The sequence below is a fragment of the Parambassis ranga genome, chromosome 7 (assembly GCF_900634625.1).
Source record: "Parambassis ranga chromosome 7, fParRan2.1, whole genome shotgun sequence".
Taxonomy (NCBI): Eukaryota; Metazoa; Chordata; class Actinopteri; family Ambassidae; genus Parambassis; species Parambassis ranga.
In genome coordinates this window covers 17,556,891-17,578,013 of record NC_041028.1, presented here as the reverse complement: position 1 = coordinate 17,578,013, position 21,123 = coordinate 17,556,891, and the positions used below count along the sequence as shown (strand labels likewise).

Here is a 21,123-nt window from a genome sequence, read left to right as displayed (position 1 = left end):
TATGCAAATCCACAAAAACAACTCACTGTATAATATATATAGTATATACTGTATGATATAATCATTCTAAAAAATGTATAAGACACCATACGTCTGGCGACATATGACCTCATCTCTGATAAACCCAGAACTGTCAATACCTTAGCTTGTAGGATAGGAGGTAATTGCTCTTAGAAAGTCAAGGCTAAAGTCCCACACTATAGTATCCTGTCGAAGAGGTTGAGGTTGAGATGACTGGTATGCATTCTATACAATATTATCTATGAAGGCAATGTAGCTCTAATGTTGTTTTTATTGCCGTCATAACGTTATTGCTGTTGTGCTTGTGCAAGAAGAGGCTGGGTGACCTTTCAGCTTTTTTTTCTCTTTAGAAATCAGCAACACGGTACAGATTGCATCTGCACCTGGCCTGATCATATCCACACATGGTGTCGCTGAGGTGACTGCATGCTCACTGCAAGTCAAGTCATTGCTTGTGCATTTACAGCATGAACTAATGTGCATTTTCCTAGCACCACATACACAGTTTTGTTGTGCCCTGTGTAAATGTGGAAAAAGAAGAAAAATAGCGAGGTCTTTTACAGTATTTAGTATGCACAACTCCTCGTGAAACATTTTTTATTTATGGAAAGTTATATACTATTACCAAGGGGTACTTTGCAAGAAGCACATTATGCTGTGCTGAAAATGACAGTATTAGTGGTTCATATTTAATAGGAGGCTTCACTGACCTTGAATGTCCAAGCTGTAAGGGTCTTTCACATGAATGGCTGGATCCAAAACTTTATAAATGACCTTAAAAACAGAACAGAACAGATGAAACCAATCAATAAACCTGGAATGACAGCTGAACTGGAAGGAATGTTTTATTTAAGCTTCAGTTAATCAACTGATGAACTCTGGATTTTGCTTCCTGACTTCAAACTACACTGTCCTTTAATGAAGGTATTTTAGAAACTTATTCACACTCCTTTTTGTTCGATGGACGGACAAAACATTCCCCAAACAAGCAATCGGCACACCTCTTTAACCAGATTACCATCTCGCTTATTGTACTCTGGTGTTGTGTGGAAAACTACATGGACCATGTGCATCATAAAATCAGATTAGATCATGGCACAGTGGGAAAAGTCTAATTAACAAGGATAATAAGGATGTGTAGCTATAAACCAATATACCAGTTTTTACACATTATAATATATATACATATGTCAACACTATCAACACTTATCAATGAAATATGTTTGTATTAAAGACACAGTATAAACAATAAGCTTTTTTTTAATGTTATCTGTATTTTCTTCAGAATTCCAAAGTGCAACAGTCTAATGCAGTGCATTGTATGCCACAGTAAGCTGAATATTGGTGAGCCTTCTCCCACAACATGCCTTTTCTATTTCTGCTTCTGGCACCTTCCTTTTGACCTCTTACCTCTCCATCAGTGGAAGGTTCAATATCAGAGTAGCGTTCCTCACAGATGACGTCGTTGATGTGGTGCAGACCATTGGCAGGGATGCCAGGGAAGGTTCTGGTACAGTTTGAGGCGAAGTAGCGGTAGGGACGCCATGTGCGGCCAAAATCTGCTGATCGCTCAATCATCATAGCTGCAGGTCGGAAAGTCTAAGAAGGAAAAAGAAAGCGAGAACTTGAGAGTGAAATACTGTTGATAAACTAAGATCCTATTTGTGATAAGACAGCACTTTGTTTGCTTTACTAACAGATAATGTATTCATGCCCGATGGAATGCAGCCACCGGATTTGTACGGTGTACATAACAAACACACATCTTGATAAGAATGCCCTTTGACAAGATTAAGCACAGACATTATTGTTTCCCGCTCATGACACTGGTACCTATAAGAAAGCCGTGTGTCTACCTTGAACTTCATGATCAGATGTGTGAAGTGGAATTCAGCCTCAAGGTTGAGTCTGATGCTAACATCCTCCTGACCTGTGGAGGAAGACACTGTCAGTCAGTGTCACAGCAGCACAGTTTATGTAGTCTTTAGTTTTCTAAAAGGGCTGTCATACCCATAAGTATCATATTCCACACACACACATATGTTTACATATAAGGACTAAGGCAAACAGCACAGTGAACACACTGATCATCTGCCTGTATATTATCAGGGAATCAATAAACACACCGTTGACAGACTGCCACCAGGTGTGGTCTCCGTTCCTGTCCATGAGGTAGATCACGTTTTCAATGCGGTGGCTGTTTCTGTGGTGGTGGGGATTGTAGGGATGCCGGGAGTTACACTCGAAACACTTGTCGGACTCCTGAGGAGGCAGAAAATATGCTATTGAACAAAATCTCTGAAAAACATGAGTTGTAGGGAAAATAAGCTTTTTGTCATCCCCATATTTGTACCATGAGATAACAAAAAAATATGTCAGTTTATGTACAGCACACATGTTTAAAACATTCTAATTCTCAGGGCTCTTCTGTGAGTCAACTCTATTGATGCTTTTGGGTTAGGAGAAGCTAGAGGAGACTGGATAGTGGAGTCTCCACTGGATCAAAAGACTGAAACGGTAAAACTAAAATCTGGGGGAGGAGAAGCATATCAGAAGACAGACAGGAGGTAGATGGGGTGTGAAGCATAAAAATAAAGGCCAAAAAGCAAGAGCTCTGTTGATATGAACACAGTGGTGCTGCACAGATCAGATCACAGTCTGTATCCTGTATCCTGCCCAATGCACACCTTCTAAAAGGTGTGGAGGCCCCCTGGGGCACATGTGTGCACGTTTAAATGTCATTGCTTTTGACCACAACATCCGTCCATGACACCTGTAGGAGAATAAATTTAAATAACACATTTAGTTAAATTATATTTTGGCTGCTTTCGCAGCTCCGCTCACACTTCTGTCTACTTTTTGGATTCACTTTGTGTCATGTGGAGTCAGGCACTGCCAAGATGGAAATGGTGGCAATAAAAGCTCACAGAGCTTCAAATTCAAACTCTTCAGGAAACCCAGGACCATGCAGTTTATAGAAAATAATAGTTAACATCAATCTTAGAAATTGTGGAACAACAAAAGATACACTATAACTACAACTGTCTGGAGATTCTGGACCAATCCAAGCAGATGTACTCACAGTCCAGTCTGACAAAAGCACTACCAACTGCTGCTGTCCACTGAGCTACATGGAAAGTGTGGCAAACAACACATAACCGGACACAAGATCTCAGTCCACTACATTATTTCATAAAAGGATCAAATTAACATGTAACAAGAGAGAGTGTGAAGGAGATGCTTAGAGAGGGTACAAAGGGGGTACATGTTTTTTTGAGGGAGGCCTCAAAGTGGGGGAGCAGGTAGAGGGAGATGAGGGTAAGTTGGCACAGAGAGACAGTGGATTCCAGGCCACCCTTTCTTAATTAGGTTGTTGTCAAGGGTGATTAAGCTGCTAACAACAACGTGGCTGTTAAAGAGGCTCGACTGAGCAGCAGAAAGAAAGAACGCTTGCTGGTATGAAAATGTCAACGTGCGTGACCACATGTGTACACACGCCTACTTGTAAATGTGTATGTTAATGTGTGTGTTTTCCAAGTGTGCTCATCTTCTTCACTTTCTTCTTCACGTAGTCAGCATAAGTCTAACCATGTCCTTTACTTTTCAGAACACTGTGAAACTGCACTTAGTGCTTAATGTTGATTTGTGTGGCTGTAATACCCTCCCTCCTTCTCTTGAGCTCTTATTTTTCTCCCGTTAATCAGGCCTGGTCAGCTCAACCACAAGCATTTCTGCTCCAATAACACACTAATAGAAGCCTGATGCTGATTTGGAAACACTCAATGTGTTAGGGTGGCTTCACTAAAAGTCAACCTGTCCTCAACAGGAGAAAAAGTGGAAATAACAAGGCCTTTAAAACCACCACTGTGTGCTTGTCAGGAGTCGTCTGTATTTAACCATGTAGATTTAATGCTTCAAACAAAGGTGAACCAAGCGGCAACCTTCGGGGCTCAAAGTTGAAGCCCATGCGGAAGTGTCAAAACTTGTAATTCATGCCGCAACTGCTGGGGACTGGCTCCAAAAGCGAGTAATTTCCCATAGACTCCCATGTTAAAATGGCCGACTTCACAGCAGAAAAAAACATGTTTTAAAACATCCTCACACAATTTATTTAATTTTCACTTATTATTGAAAATCCTTAGCCTCACCTGGTGGGGAGGCAAAGGAACACCAGGGCTCCTGAAAAGGTTTTTAACACAACCTGCTCAACTGCAGCTACATGTGCTGCTTCACCAAGTAAAAAAAAAAGTGCATCAGAGCCATGCAATCTGATCCCACCGGGAACAAAAACACCACCTAGGAGAGACTATGTCGAACACAAATGATGGATGAACGCCTGAATGTTATGAATGCGCCTCTAACAGACCAGCAAGGTATGACAGGTTGTCACCATACCCTGCCTCTTACAGTAGTGGAGGGCCTCTTGCCAATCAGAGAATGTCAATCATGCTCACCTGGAAGTTGACAGTGGTGAATATTCCTGCCCTGAGGCAATGGAGGTACAGGCAGATACATGCAGGGCCACGGAAACGCACAGATGCAAGAGGAGCATATGTCAACATGATGGTGAACATGCCAGGAGGCGTGTCATGTGAGAGCAGACAGGAAAAGAAGAGCAGCATATAGCTGAAACTCCTTGCAGCTGATGAGGAGCACAATATCCCAAGGAGGCCAAACCATTGAGGTTTGCAGGCATGTCAACAGCTTCTCTTTTCTGAAACACAAAGGGAGTGCTGCTGGTGGTCTATGTGGAAAAGGGGTTGTATTACTCTGCACTGATCTCTGAGACGGCTACAGTATAGGAGAAAATCAGTGGCAGTAACAGAGGCATAGAAGCAAGAAGAGAATGTGTGTTAAGGAGGTGTGGCTGACTTGTGTGTATACACCTGGACCCTGTGTAATGTTGGGGGCCTTGCTCATGGAAACCGGGTTACAAACAGACAGATGGACAATTGAAGGTGGAGTAGTGCAGAGTGAAGGATGAAGACAGATGAATGCACGAAAGCGAGAGCAAACAAGCCATCCCATTTGTCTCGGCACTGACATTTATGTTGAGGGGAGCGTCAATGTGATGAGGGATGGAGAGGCGAGAGTCAAGCTGAACATATGCGACATACTTTTATTTTTATCATAGTAAAACTGCGATCTGTGAAAAAACATCAACACACCTGATGAAACACCTAATGTTCACACAGGAAAAAAAAACATTTGTTGGGAAGTGTGAATGAGACATTATTGTCATTACTGTCAAGTGGGTGTGATTGTTACCAATCACACCCACTTGATAGAAGTCTGAAGCTTTCAGTTAAATTGAGTTCTTTATATTTCCTCTTTACCGAGTGCTTCTCTGTCCTTACCTGCAGATGGCTGACAATGCAGTACTGCTCCGGCCCGTCAAGGCCACAAGTGGAGGTGGCAGATAGGTTGACAGCCCGTCCAATCAGAAGGTTTCCTGTTGCAGGGTAACAGCTTCCCTCAGTGCAGCCATGAGGGCTTGATGGGAGATCCTGTCCGCACACACTGAGAGCTAGAAGGGAGGAAGCACAGTAATTATTATGATCTATCTATCATCATGTTGTCAACTTTGCATGTGATGTCCACAGGACAATGAAATTCATCACGCAAAATCACACATTTGTCCAAGTGTATATTATTTTGAGGATGAATTGAAAAGTTCTACATTCACATCATGTTTTCGCTTGAGTGCATTTTTCGATAAGATCCTCCAGAGGGGGCTGGGCTCCCTTCGCCCTGCCATACTGAAGCATGGTATAGCGCTACAGTGGCTGCAGTGATGATAAGCTGCAGTATTATAATCATGAATTCCAGAAAAAGATTGCTCAAAAAGCCTCCATAATTGGCAACACACACACACAGTGATATGGGATGAGTGATGTTGACAGAGATATTTGAAAGTCTTTCATCCTGTTGATCCACAGAAAGAACCCAGAATAACATGTTCAGACAGGATGGGAAAAACATGAATGGTTTGAGATGGAATCAGAAGCCTCCTCTGTAGGTGTACTGCTGCTGCTGTACGCACTCTGAGTACTTGTTCGTGCTATTATTTAATCAAGCATGGCAGCTATCACAGGCAGCAATGAAAGTGTACCAACAAGCTATATATAGGTCTGTAGCTTTGGTTATTTTGCACGTCTAACACCAAAATGGGGAAATAGAAAAAAGGAACGAGAGAGGGTGTATGGGAAGTATACAAGCACCTATTCCATGCACAAGCCGGATTTGGCATGAAACATGACAATCCCGGCTGTATTATTGTGTTCTTGGACCAGGTGGTGATTGGGAGACCAACAACTGGCTCCAATTAGATGACAGCGCAGATAAAAGGAGCACATTTACTGCACTCATCCTACTTCATAAGCACCTCAAGATGAGTTACTCCATCGAGCCAAATATACATATTCTATATACTTGAGACAAATGGAACAACAGATAATTGCAGTCACAGAATACTTTGAAACTCAAGACAACTATCAGTTTTAACTTTATTTAGAGGTTCATGATGAGACAGCTGGACTGTTCTGTATGTGCAGCACCTAAAGAGGCCTGAATGCATATATTATATTCTTAAAAGTATGTGTTGTGCAGTTTACAGTTTGCAGCTACACACACACACACACACAGAGTAAATGTCTTGCCCCAAGTAAAAGATTTAACAGAGGAGAATTTTCTGAATTCCTGTGAAACATTAACAATGCCTGCCTGACACTGCTAACTATCCACAGTACTATACCTGCAGGGGATATACCACAAAGCCAACCCATAATATAATCTACCTGTTTAAACAATGCATTCCAAATGTAAAGAGGTGTAACAGAGAAGAATAAGACATGTATTGTTCAGTGTGCACATGTAGAAGTGCAGAAAATCAAGTTAGAAGGCAAACCTGTGAACTGTAGATAATGATCAAACACACCCTGGCCAAGGCAGTGCAGCACTAAAACTCAAGCATGTACACACAGATACAAGATCCAGGAATACTACAATAGACTACAATAAAGAAAGTAATTTCCTAATTACAAATATCAGAGGAAGCGGAAAACCTTTAAACACTGTATCTCTGTTAAAGATAAAAACTAGTTCCACCCTGATCAAACAAGAATACAGAAACTGACTATAACTGTTTCACCTGACCTCACTGTATAGGTATGACTTTACTCAACAGGTTCATTCACTGGTCAAACAACCTGCCCTAAGTGAGGCTCCATAAAACACTGTATGTGGAAATCCTCCTGCCATGAAGAAGAAAACAAGGAGCTTAGTCTCTCTGTGGAGTATAACATGGAAAAGGTTACTCAGTCAAGACTCTATGCTATGATTCATATTCTTGAATGGCCGGTGGAGACTGGCTCCAACAGCAAGACAATCCCCACAGAACAAATTAAAAGGACCACAGTCATAGCAGAATTAAAGACATTTATATTCTGCCACAAAAGGTGCTTATAATGCTATAATTCACATTTATGCTAGGTACAATTTTAAAGCTATGTATAATTTATCGCATATAGAAAGATGTATAATCTATAATCTATCACGCTGAAGGCTTTGTAAAATGGTAAATGGTAGCAAACGAGTGTTACAGGCAGCCTCAGTCAGCACCAAAGATGGCTGGATTTTTGAACTGTGGTGGGCAGAAGCAAGGGCGTAGTTTTAGCATGGATGGAGGTGACGCATCCCCACCAATGTCCAGCGATGACTAAATTGTCCACATCAATAATTTGATCCCCTCCAAAAAAAACACAGATTCTTATCTATTCTCATCAAGGGCTCTGGTCATAACACATATGGCCATGTGATTGGCTGTGCCTTTCCCTGCTGTCACGTGTATAGCTACGTTGGTTGGCGGCACCAAAACACACGTGAGACAGCGAGTGCGAGACAGTTGTTGGAATCTTAGGTCCCCACTAATGTCAAAAGCAAATCTACACCCTTGGGCAGAAGCAATTTATGTTTTATCTTAAATCTTATTTAAAATATTTCTATTTAATTATAAATATCCATAAATGCAGCCCAAATTTCCAAACATGTCTCAACCATGCAACAATCTAGCATCTATGTAACTGCCCTCTCAGTTAGTTTATGGTTTCTTCTGTTTTGCTGTGGTTAGTTGTTCAGCTGGTCATTAACTGTTCCACAAGCGGAACTAATGAGCGCTGGCCTAGTGCTCCTTAGTGTTAATTATTATGCACGCACCTTACCTGCATCCTCCAGAGGGGCAAAAGTAAGAGAAAAGTGTCTGTGAGTCAGCGTGAGTGGACTGATCATAAACATACACTTGCTGGGAGTGTTTGCAACAGACATCTGCTGTGTGAGCTCCCTGAACTAAACTAAAAGTTAAGGAAGGTAAATACCTGACTAAGGAAGCAAGAAGAACGAAGAAACCAAGATTAGCCCCCTCGTAGTGTTAAGCAGCCTGTGTGTGGTCAAATCTTTAGTAATGTGCTAAATGCAAAACATGATTTGTGTGTTATTATAAATGTTTTCTACTTTGTCGTTTCACAAGCTAGTGGCATATGACCGGTGTGACGCTATCATGTGCGTGTTGCCAAGCGCTACCTTCTCAACGCAATGACATTGACGTATTTGTGCCTTTTTTTATCCTTTTCCCTGTTCTCAGTTCACACAGGTCCTCCGATATGTAATAAACTCTGATTATAACCATGACCTGCAGGAGGGTGCTACAATCCAGACTGGTATGTACAGGTGATGCATATTTATGTAGTGTCTCCCCACAGTCTGTCTAGGCATGTAGCCCTGAGTGCTCATAATTTAGCCTCACTTTTAATTAACGACTGGGTTTGTGTTTTGAAACAGACCACACATGTGAGGAATGTCACTGAACGTAGCACATCCTAAGAAGCGTTCTGTCTTAGGGCTTTCTCCAATCTGTCAGACAGAGAAGAACCGTGCATGTGCTGGTAATTACAAGGCAAAGCCATCATCTACGTTCACATTCCCATGTAAAACAGCCTGTTTTTTGTTTTGTTTTTTTTCTATGGATGCATTTGACACCTGAGCCATGACAGAGGTTTTCCATCCTCCTCTCTGTGTGGGCTAGAGGAAACATATCTTTTACTTGGTTTTCAGCTGTCCTGACTAGCACGGAGAACGCCTGTGACTGCATTGTATTTCTTCCGTGATAGGTACTGACTTCACATCTATGTACATGTCATCAGCATTTTGTTTGCTCCTTTACTTGTGAATGGATTTGTGCTTTCATCACCAAGCAAATGTACTTGGATAATATGTTTTTTGTGGAAGTGAGAATACACACCACTTATAATAAAGCTGTAGCACCCATGTGAGGATATGTCCTTGGAAAGAGCAGGCGCCTTAAATAATACTCATTCTAGAGCAGATGTGGTGTCCTTTGTTCTCCTCTCTTCTGTAAGGGACAAGTCCTTGACCTTTTTTTAAAAAAAACACAATCATATGAAGAAGGAAGCTACATTATCACAGCTACGCTAAAACATTATTTAATTGCATGCACACTTGTTATCAATTATACTGTGTACACCTAATAGCTTCTCCGTGCTTTTTTTCCAGAATTTGTGAATTTGAATCTGCTGTCTTCACTGTGACCCAGAGTGAAAACGGGAGTGTTACATGACTTTGTATGTGCAGAGCAAAGGTGAACTGTTCTCTACGTCATTCTCTTGCACAGGTAAAATAAATGAATAACTGAATACATTGATGGGTTGTAAAATACTTGAACAGCCTGGCATACTAACCTCTATGTGTGGGAAACACTCCTGGCTGCATTTTTGTACCTGCAGCCACCCCAGCAGGTAATGATTGGCAGCCTTCCAGCCAGCCTTAATTTAGTGCACTTACTTGCTGGAGAGCTTGGAACCTGTGGCACCGCTGGCATAGTAACATGAAACAGATTCAGTGCCATGGACTGCTAAGGCTGTTGCCTCAGCATGTGTAACTTGTTATTTGATTTGCCTCTCCCACAGGGACGGTGTTATTGTTTCTACAGAGAACCAACAAACTGTGCATGAATACCGAACATGAAAAAGAGGAGTGTGTCTCAGTGTGAAGGCAGAGTACAGGGGTTGGCTGACACCAGCTGGTTTGCCGTGTGTGATTACAGTGTAGCACGTGGCATTGAAACACACACACACACACAAACACACAGGAAGACTCACAGGTAAACGCACCCTGAGGCATCTCCCTCTTGTATACAGTGTTATGGCAGGAATGAAGGGACAGAGAGGAAAATGTTATTCATTAGAAAAAATATTCCAGGTGCCTGAGAGGTGGACTTTTGCACATACACATAGACTAGATGGAATCTGGGCACACTTTCTACTAAAACCATCTCCACGGGATTTAAAGGATTGACACCAAGGCTTCCCCATCACATACTGGAGTGAATGAGTAACAAAGCATTTCTCTGAGAGTGACAGCAGGAATGTAAACAAAACATGACAAGAACTTCCACATCAGTGTTGACATATATACATAAGTCCTGAGATACAGGATGTGTGTTGTTTTGTCTCCATCTTCAGTAGCTGTTGTTTCTGCACTGCAATTCCTAGAGATCATGTCAGTCTATGAACATTAACATTTAGTAGAAAGGTCTTGTGTTCTTCTTTCAGTACATGGCTATTACAGTCAAAAGTATTTATCTGTAGACTTTTGTGGGAAAATAATAATATATATTTATTTTATTTATTGTATGTTTATGTGCCCACTTTCTCTCTTTCTCTTTCAGTATATGGAGGAATTTTCAATTGACAGCGATTACCTCAAGAAATAGGTAAATATTCCTCTTTAACCAACATCAAATAATCTTTTCCTGACATTTTTGTTTCAACCTATGAATAAAATCAATTATGTCTTATGACTCAAAAGCAATTGAGTTTTATATATCATTGATAGCTTTATGTGTTTCTGAGAGAATGGTGAAAAGCCTGTCCACAGTACTTAAAATACTGGAAAATAAGTGGATGAGATGTTAAACAGAGGTCAGCTACGTGTACGCTTGGTAAAAAGATGCACTTTTGATTGTAAAAGACTTGAACCAACTGAAAAACTCACCCAGCATGATGAGGCTCAGATATGTGGTCATGATGGGCATCAGGATTCTGTCTCTTGCTGTGGAAAAAAGTCACAATTAGGAAACCAATAGAACTTAAGAAGTGACCTCAATTAGTAAAAACACAAGAAATGTTTAACACACAGTGTGAGGGTTTATTTCACACCAGAGGTACTGTTTGTCCTACTGTTTCTCAAACAGTGAAGGCACCGGTCTTGTTTGGTCAGAGTAAATATTCATGTTAATTTCTCTAAGAAGTGCTGCGTTTAAAATGCACCGTAAAAAAAAAAACTGCACAGTTGTTGAAGGGAAGTAGAAGGGTCTTGATTGTGTTGTGACAACAGGGGGAGAAAAGCCCTCTTGTATAATCAGGCTCCACAAACATAGGGCCCGCTGAATAGGACACACCACTGTGTATATGGCTGTTTGTAAGTGTGTGGGCACACACTGACAGACAAGGACACAAATTGTTCATGTGACACACTGGGCTAATATGACCTCTGAGACACATAAAAGCGGTTACAGGATGAGAATGAATGCATGAAAGCCTGACACCTTTTACAAAACATGTCACAGCCAAAGTAAAACACTCAAAGTCAAAGGGAGAGCAGCTTTTGGTGCTCAGCAAATCACAAATCACACATTTTTAAGAATCTTTTTCAAATAGTCTGACTTTTTCCAGGTTTACATGAATAAGCAGGTCTGTTTGGAAAACAGTATACTCAACCTGGCAGTAAGAGCTTCATGATGACACAGACAGCACCGAGGGTAGCTGTACACATATTATAAGTTGGTGATTACATTTATTAAAAAACAATAAATGTAACATCATAACAGGTGTAAGACTGAGATATTATCCTCAACATTTAGTAGATTTGGGATTTTAACAAGAGAAAACATTGAGGAATAATAACGAGCTTCGTTCAGAAAATGTCTACATGTCTGTTCTTTGAAGGTGAGACACCAGCTTGGCAGTTTTTGTATCTGTGGCATTTAAATTGGCAAAATTGACCCTATATCCCACTGATGCCATTTTACTGTATAATTGAGCTATGTACAGTTATTTCTGAGTGTTTCCATCAGTCACCTTGAGCAAAACTGATACCAGAATGTACAGGTGGGGTTTAAAGCTAGCCTTGCATGTGCTGCTTATGGCCACAGGTGTCGCCAATGAGAAGAAAATAAGATCTGCTTATTTTCTTGGAAATGTTGAATGACGGTTGAATTAATTTAAAACCTAAAGCAGACACTTAATCACAATATACTGCTCACTATATATTGGCGGTCAATACTCCAATATAACGCAATATATTGAATTGTGACCCCTGTCTTTTCATATGTCTTGCCAACACAGCCCGACACAAATTATAGTGCCATCAGCTTATATAAATCACAGCCATAAAAAAATCTTCCAATAGAACTCATAGCATCTGCAAATAAAACTTTCTCTGAACTGGTAAAATGCTGGATAATCTCAGAGCACAGAGGTAAATTAGCATGGGAAGTGAGTCTACTGTGTTTTTATACATCTTTTAGTTGTGTGTTGTGTCTAAAATAGTAACGTTGCTAAAACCTGGTAGATGACATTTCTCCTTATGTTGTTTGTGCACTGTCCTTTTTCCCAGAATACCACAGTAGAAATGTGGAAAAGAAAAAAAGGTGTGAGCATTACAAAAAAAGATCATGTCTGGTGGACAACTCTGGTGGAAGACAGTCTAGGGTCTTCTTTCCATCCATCTTGGCCCTCATCAGCACGAGATAAGAATGACAAACCCTTCTTTTTTTTTATTCACTAGAGTGCTGGTGCAGAGGGGCCCCTCATCACCTCTACACTGTGTTAGAGTGGAGAGATCTGTAAAGAATCTAGAAGCCTGTGCGCCACTGAAGAGCTCTACAGAGGACTAACTTAAAACAATACCCTTGGAATGTAACCAGCTTCCAATGTCACACTAAAATCTCCTCAGGCATATAATGATCATAAAAAACGGTATATGATTTGTAGCCTCCAGCAGCTTATGTTACAACTGCTTTGCTCTTGTTAATTTCTAACAGCTACACAGTTAAATCAGTTTACAGCTTGTCCATAAGAGACCTCCAAGGATGATGACAGCACAAGGTCACAGATTAATTATAAATCTTCACCAAAGAAGCCACAGGAATACAGAAAGAGTTTCGCTCATGATATGCAGTAATAATTTTGATCAATCCAGCTTTGTACTCACACAGCCACGGGTCAGCTCACCCTCCTCACCACTTCGAGCTCAGAATTGCCCACTCTGTGTCTCTGTGGGCCAATTTTGCTTGACAGCTTGCAGATTCACGTATTCCGGTTGCACGTGTGCAAACTCTGCGCCCCAGTGTGTACATTTACGCGTGCATGCACATGTGTGGTGTGTATGTATGCCAGAATGTGTAAAACAAACTTGAAAGCACAACTGACGGCAGCGATGTAAAAACAGAGGGAAAGCTGCCGGCCAATAGGAGCTTAGAGTGTGTACGGGACCCCCTTCATTCCTCTCCTCCCCTCTTTTTCGCCCTCCCTTGCTCCCTTCAGCTCGTCACTGGGGCACTGGGGTGAATGGGCAGCTATTCTTATTCTAATTCCTCTGTCACTCTGTGGGCCACTGGCTCAAAGAGGGGAATGGTCTCCAGGCTTTTGGAATGCACCACCCCTTTCTTCTGGACACTAAGGGAGAGTGAAGGGGTGAGAGAGGCAGAGGAGGAAGAGGGAGAAGAGAGGAAGAGTAAGAGAGGAAAAGTAAAAGAAAAAGGGAATGAAGAAAGAAAGATAGAGGTGTGACAGTGACAGAGAGACTTTGGCATTCTGGGGTAAACTAGGCCACAGCAGAACACCACTGTCATGCAGTACCATGACAACGAATACTTCCCCTCTACTTTGACCAATGCTGACTTTCTCTCCATCAGTGACAGCCTGGACAGAGAGTCTCTGCATTCTGTACATCCGTTAACTTGGATGAACTAAATTAAATTTGATGGTTAAAGGTCAAAGGTTCTTGTGACAACACAAAATGAGTTTTTGGGCATAACTTGGACAACTCATTTCTTTATGATGACATCTTCAGAATGAATAAAGATGGATAACATTCCACGGCTCTTAAAGTACTAGTTAACCCAAATGAAATGAGTGGAATATGGAGCCAGAAAAGCAGGAAGCTGGCAAGCTGACAAAGCACAGTTCTCCTGTGCAGTTGGAATGACTGGCTTTTGAAGCCAAGAAATGAAGTTTTTGGCACTTTACGGTGACTATGAGTGACTGTGAAGTCTAATCTAATTCTAAGTCTAAAAGTCTAATCTGCTCCAGATCTATATGAGCTAAAGTACAGCAGAATTTTAGATTCCTCTTATATCCTTATTCCTCTTAGATCATGAAGGTCCAAGAGGAGGAAGGTTCAGAACAGTGAAGAAATTCAGGTGCCATTACTGGAAAAGAGAAAGAAGTGTTGAGGTGTGTGTCAGATATCTGCATGTGTGGGTCATGTGCACGCATGTGTGTGATTCAGGCTAGACAAACTAAAAAACTGCAGCGGGAGAACAAAGCAGCGTTCACATTCACAGAGCACTGCTGATGTGACCTTTGACCTCTACTAAAGAGGGAGATGGAGGGGCTCAACATGTCACACAGTAAGCACAGACGAGGCAAGTGGAGCTACTGGTGCAAGTCGGAGTTCAGATTACTTCATGAAACTGAGATTTCTTCATCTCATGAGTTTTAATTTAAAAGCCAGTTAATCAAACTTTGTTTTTTTGTAATTTATTTCTGAGTCTATTTTTGATACAACTAGCAGGCTGGAATTTTAGGCACCACTTTCCCAGTGCTAAAACCTGCTTGTTTTCTTTTTCACATTTCTATTATAGCTATTCTTCAAATGGACAGATAACTTAATGATCTCCATTGTTACGACGCCTTCAGTTTCATTTTAGCCAATAACCTTGAGCGAAGACTTTGGTACACATACGTGCACACACACACACACACACACATAGTCCCACTATGATAAGAGTGAACTGGTAGAAAGTTCAGTGGCACCACTATATCTCCTGCATAGCAATCAGACAAAGCCAAGAAATCTCCACACACTAGTCCAAACAAACCCCGGCTCCCATATCCTTGAACACCATAACATGATAAGCCTGGCTCTGTGTATGTGTGTGTCTGAGATTTTGTGTAAACATCAAGTGAAGGGCTTCAGACTAAGATACTGAACATATAGCACAACACAGCTGCCAATACACCACGACTTGAAACACTCTTAAGGTATTGTAAAACAAGGCTAGGCTGGAAGTGGGTTCAGGCCATTCAGGCGAGATCACAAAGGAAGTTTGCTTTCTAATGCAGGCAGGTGACTCAATATTTGTCTCACATGTCACATGTACTCAAGCACCTTAATGTGCACCACTCATCACACTCACAGTGATCTGGACTTTCTTTTATACAAAAGTATAAAGGTATATACAATCTACACGCTCATAAACAAGTAATCATTTGTTTAGCTACACAGTCTCTATTTAGTTTCACCACTATATGCCTTGAGTGCTCACTAAAAAGACAGTTCAAGCCATGGTACTACGGCAAAACAACATACCAAAGAAAGTGCCACAGGACCTTGAAAAGAGATATCAGACACACAATATTGTGTCAGTCTTTAGTCTTCCTCAGCCAGAGGACACCCACTACCTCTAAGCAAACATGTTGCACATAACACATAAGCCACCACATGTTTGTGTATAGCTGAACATGTAGATGCAGGGGCAGGCCATGTTGGTATGCAGCAGATCAGGGGTCATCAACTACATTTGTCCAAAGGGCAGAATTTTTCTCGGCTGACACTATGAGGGCCAGATGCTCTTAAATGTTCTGACAGCGCTCACCAGCCCAAAGTCCTTGGCAGCAGATCTGAATAGATTCTTTGCCACCTTAGTTGTACCTTAGCCTTAGACCTGTATTTTTACAATTTCTCTGCTGAAGCAATCAGTCGTTGTTGTTTCATGTAAAAAAAAACACATACCATGTTTCCACAGATTTAAAACTCTACTATAAAAAGTAGAGAGTTCACAAAAAGACTACATCCACCCCTTGTGAAGCAATCTCACAAGGTCTTGTGTGTGCCAGCGATTAGATTAGATTCTGTCTGAATGTAAATAATGAGGCCTGAATTAGCCTAAAGGCAACAAAACCCATTCAGCAGTGCTTCTTCTGCATGTTAATTAATACTTGTTTGCATGAAAAATAAATTTAAGGCAAGCTGCCAAGCTCAGAGTGATGCTCAGAGTGTTACATTATTAAATAAAAAATATTACGAAAAATCCAAAAGCTGATCCAGGCCAAATAATTATATGTTGCAAATATGCTTCTACTTTTTCCTCTACTTCAGCCATAAACTACTGTAACACACCTTGAAACCACAATTGCTCTCCTAGATCTAGATCTCCTAGAAGTGCAAATTAAACAGTTGTTATGAAATTATGCGGCGGACAACTTCTTCTAGGGAAGCTGCTTTAACATGAAAAGATATTAGTGGTATTAAATTAACAGAGCATGTAGAAAACCCACTCAGAGAAACCTTGAGCTTTATATTACAAAGACATCACAGAAAGTGACTGCTCCATACAGCAGCTGCAATGTTGCACCACAGCACAGTCAGTTCTCACAAAATGGGAGAAGATAATGAAGGCAAAAACAAATGCTGATAATGTTAGACACAACCTATAAACCTTAACTGACAAGGACTGTCAGCTGGACTCAACACCTCTAATCTGCTCTCACACCATCAGTAAGTACAACGATGGGTAATCTGTAACAAAAGCATTCTAAAAAATTCAGATTGCTTAATTTATTCAATTCAACAACTCAAACATCCAAGAGAAGCAACTGTTGTATTCATATTTGTGGTGTGAGCGAGCCTCCTAATCCACAGCTACACAACCCTGTAACTAACCTAACCCCACTCCACTATTTACACACAATCTACTGTACCATTGACACCATGGAAACCATTACATGAGCTAGAGTTATATGCATGCAAGATTCCTTATGTCCCAGTGTGAGTGAACTGTCCGGGTGTCCATAGTTGACACCTTAATTCAAGGCATCCTTTGTATTCAAAATGACAATACTTAGACAATGAAGCTCAATCCCCTGTGTATTGTTATGTACCTTTGCTTCTGCATTAGATGCATGTGAACCGTCACTGTTCCATTTCAGTTTGCTTAATTTAACATGCCGGAAAAACTAAAAGTAAAACAAAATCCAAACACCTGTTTGTTTTGACAGAACTCGACCACCCAAACACATCTTCTAAAGCAAGGATTCACTTTAACCACAGTGCCCATCAAGGGAAAAACTCACCTTCAAACAACTTCCTAATCTACAACATACATCACCAGATCATCGCCTCTGGAGCCTAAGGAAATCTCATAATACTGTCTAGATAGTTGCTTCACATCTGCTGGTAGCCTACAGTAAAAAAAAAGATTATCATCAAAGTTTTCCATTTCAGAAAAAAAAGGGTTAAATATTACACTGTGTGCTGCACTGCAGCTTTTCTCTGCTATTAACCCAGAAATCAATTAAAGAACACCTCATACCATCCACTGCTGTGACACCTTACCACCACCTACATACACACAGACACAATGGAGGGTGTTCCTCTTCACACACAACCAGTTTGTTTTTTCAATATAATGTCCTCTAATACAACACATAAGATCTGCCCCGATATCATCTACACCATTTAGGCTCTTTAATGTATCAAGAAGTAACTTAAATTAAAAAGGACACACCCACGAGAACAAAAAGTCATGTAAGGGCATGACCAAACAGTAGCCACTGAAGAGCCTTTAAGGTGATTGAATTCAGGGCAGATGCACACCAGCCAATACAATCACTGCTTTCATGTTAGGACTAGAATGGCAAAGACTCAGTAGGCAAGTAGGTGGAGGCACCAGAGCTGCTATAACGCTGTAGTTCAGCATTAAGTCCTGTGTACGAGGTCAGTAAAGAACAGCTAAACCAGGCAGTGCAGTAGCTGAGGCCAGAGTCCAAGGAAATCATCTGAGAAAATAAGAGTGCAAGTCCAAAGTGGCACTACGGCTATCCAGAAATGTTTTAGTATATGTTAGCATTAAATAGCAGTGCTTCCCCTTAATTACATAGATAATATGCTATGCCAGCTATAAAACAGGGTGGTGAGCTACACGACATGAAGTTTACTTCCTATAATCTGGACAAGTTGCACCTTCTCTGAAGGAAATATGTCGCAAAGCAATTTATCAGGCAAAGCTGAAATAAGAGGACGGGACAGTTTACTGACTGATTGGCTTTCAATAACAATGTCAGGAAATAACATTTCCACATTGATGATAGAATCTGAAATACAGTTTTTGAATGCCTCAATGGCTGTGCATGAATACCCCCCCCTAAAAAGGCAGACATTTGATGACTGCAGTGATTGCAGATTACCAAACAGGAAGACACAGATATTCACAATCTATGGGGACACACGTTATGTTGATTTACAGCGACTTGTCTAAACCTATGCACCTACTAAACTCTAAAAATCACATAGAAAAAGACACATTCAGAAGTTAGAAAACAATGTTTATGGTGTAAAAGGGGATTGACTTCAGTAAGATTAAGCGGCCACTCAAGAAACTGCGTGCTGGTTGACGCATGACACATACTGAAAACAAAGGTGTGATTTGGAACTTCTCTGGAACGGTGATTAGTGGTAATGATTTATCTGAGTAAAATTGCCCTGACAAAAATACTGAAAAAAGAGGCGTAGCAATAATCAGTCCCACTTGTCAGTGTGCTGCAAAAAAGGAGGTGATTCATCATCAAGGATGAAATGGTGCACAAAAGCACAAGATGCATGATGATTTTTCCCCTTTTTTCTCCGTCACACACACAGACCTCTGCCTTTGTCTGCCTATCAGACAAAATGACCAGTGAATTTCTTTGCATACGTGTTCAGATGTCTATCATTTCAGCTGTCACAGTGTTAAAACTGATGCAGAAACCAGTGAAAAACCTGTCTCTTTCTCCTGCCCAGCCAGCTGTACCACTTGGAGTCAGAGCTAGTCGTGGATCCTCTTAACCCTTCAGGTTAGAGTTGATATTAGCAGCAGAGTAAGAGGCCAAATCCTTGAGCTGATTAAAGCCACACTAAGCCTGCAAGGGGCCATGGGAACCTGTACCTCCAAACACAAATGTCTAAATGTCCAGACAAGCCGCTGAAAAGAAATAAATGGCAACAAGAGATTTTTGAATTCCAAGGAATGAAAGCACATACTTTTCTTTAATAGGTAGAAAAAAAGAAAAGAAAAATAAGTTAGTAGGACAATGGGATGTTCAGTATTATATGACTATAATTACTGTAGTGTGAATTTAGCAAACTCCTACAGCAACAACACATCACTGTTCTTCAACATTTTACCTTCTAAACTCAGCTCTCCATTAACCTGAGCTGCTCCTTAAGCTGGTAGGAATGTGTGTGTAACAGTCAGAAGTCAGGTTATCAGCAAGGAGCCTACTGCTGTCAGTGAGACATACAGGGACACCACACACACACACACACACACACACACACACACGTCCGATGCTGACAGTCATACAGCAGCCCTGCAGGTCAGCTGCTTGTGGACACACAAAAATCAGCAGAGAGGCTGTTAAGCAACTTACCCTGTAACAGCCACTGACTAATAATCATGATGTGAATTCAGCCAACAGGTCAGATAGAAAGCAAACAGCTTGTTTCGTCTACTCTGAAATCTAGTGATTATTGCTAGCTCCTCTTGTTGGACTCTGTTTAGCATCAGGTTATAATAATAACTCGTTTAATTTTGCTAAAGAGTGGTACCAGCAGGCTAACAGCAAAACTAGCCTAATATAAAATGAGCTAGTTTACTTTAAGCTAGGTCAGGTAAGAATGTTTCAGCAGCACCGTATAAAATGATTTACAAGTTTATATAACGTCGTTATTCAGCAGACTTGTGGAAATATTTAGCTCAAGGCAGCATAGAGGTGGTTTTCTGTTTCTCTGAGGTGTGGTCTGCACAGAAATGTTAGCAAAGAAAAGTTGACACGGAAAGCTCACCTCAGAAGTTTGCACGACTCTTCCCTCTCACACTCTCACTCTCGGTGCTTTCTCTTGTTTTACACTCACACACACACACACACACACACAGACACCAGCACGCCCCGTCCCGCAGTGAGCTCGGTGTCCGGTCCTGCAGCGGCACGGTGGAGGGGTTCCGCCGGGAGACCGTGTGCACTGATATCCCGCGAACTGTGCAGCGGCAGGTAGAGCCCATCATCCCCTGCGCCCGACCCCACCCCGGCGAGGCCAAGCCCACTGCTCCCAGCCACTATGTAGAATATTTATGCCTTCATTACAGAGACAAAAACAGGACACAATCATCTTACTTTACGCCATTTTTTTATTTATTATCATAGTTGTATTGTAGATCTGTGTGACCTGAAGTATTGGCTTATTTCCTGTCTCTCCACTTATCCAGTTGCCTTTCCACATATTTTCAGCCTTTATTTTTTTATATTTTAAAATCCTATTTTTTGGTCAGGCCAGTCTAAATATTATTGGGTTACTAACACTGATCAGCCATAATAGTATCACACTAAGAGCACGCTGGTTAAAGTCACTCAGATACAGAGAAGCAGCCCATGTTTTCTGCTTCTAACATCAGCCTTAAGTACAAAATCTTTACTTGCTGCCTAATTATGTCCTACCCACTGGCCAGGTGCTATGGTAACCAGATAATCAGTTTTGTTCATTTGACATGGTGGACATGATGTTGGGCATGATGTTGAAGTGTAGGCAGCAGTGCATCCTACGCCTAGGCCCTGTAAAAATGGACATTTAGATGGAATGCAAAGGAAGATTATGACCAAATGACAGTCACCTATGCCACTGCCCTGAAACGTTAAAAAACAAACAGTTTTTATGATGTGAGCCTGAAAGCCTTAAATTAGCATTTTAGCATTTGCAATACTTTCCCCT

General features: G+C 41.1%; 1 protein-coding gene across 2 annotated transcripts in view; it reads right to left on the bottom strand.

Annotated features, from left to right (window-relative positions):
- lamb2l (laminin, beta 2-like) overlaps nt 1-20,409 on the bottom strand; it is a 34,551-nt gene extending 14,142 nt beyond the window's left edge. Inside the window, exons 1-7 of one of the 2 annotated variants that reach the window (XM_028409723.1) lie at nt 20,203-20,409; nt 11,089-11,145; nt 5,379-5,548; nt 2,148-2,283; nt 1,878-1,951; nt 1,432-1,620; nt 732-795 (exon numbers count right to left, since the gene is read on the bottom strand). In XM_028409723.1, the coding sequence (XP_028265524.1) occupies nt 732-795; nt 1,432-1,620; nt 1,878-1,951; nt 2,148-2,283; nt 5,379-5,548; nt 11,089-11,128 (673 nt within the window). In that variant the 5' untranslated portion in view covers nt 11,129-11,145; nt 20,203-20,409. Of the gene's footprint in view, nt 1-731; nt 796-1,431; nt 1,621-1,877; nt 1,952-2,147; nt 2,284-5,378; nt 5,549-11,088; nt 11,146-13,308; nt 13,328-20,202 lie in introns of those variants that run through there. The other variant, XM_028409722.1, reaches the window with a different exon arrangement.
- Between the last annotated feature and the right edge of the window lie 714 nt (nt 20,410-21,123).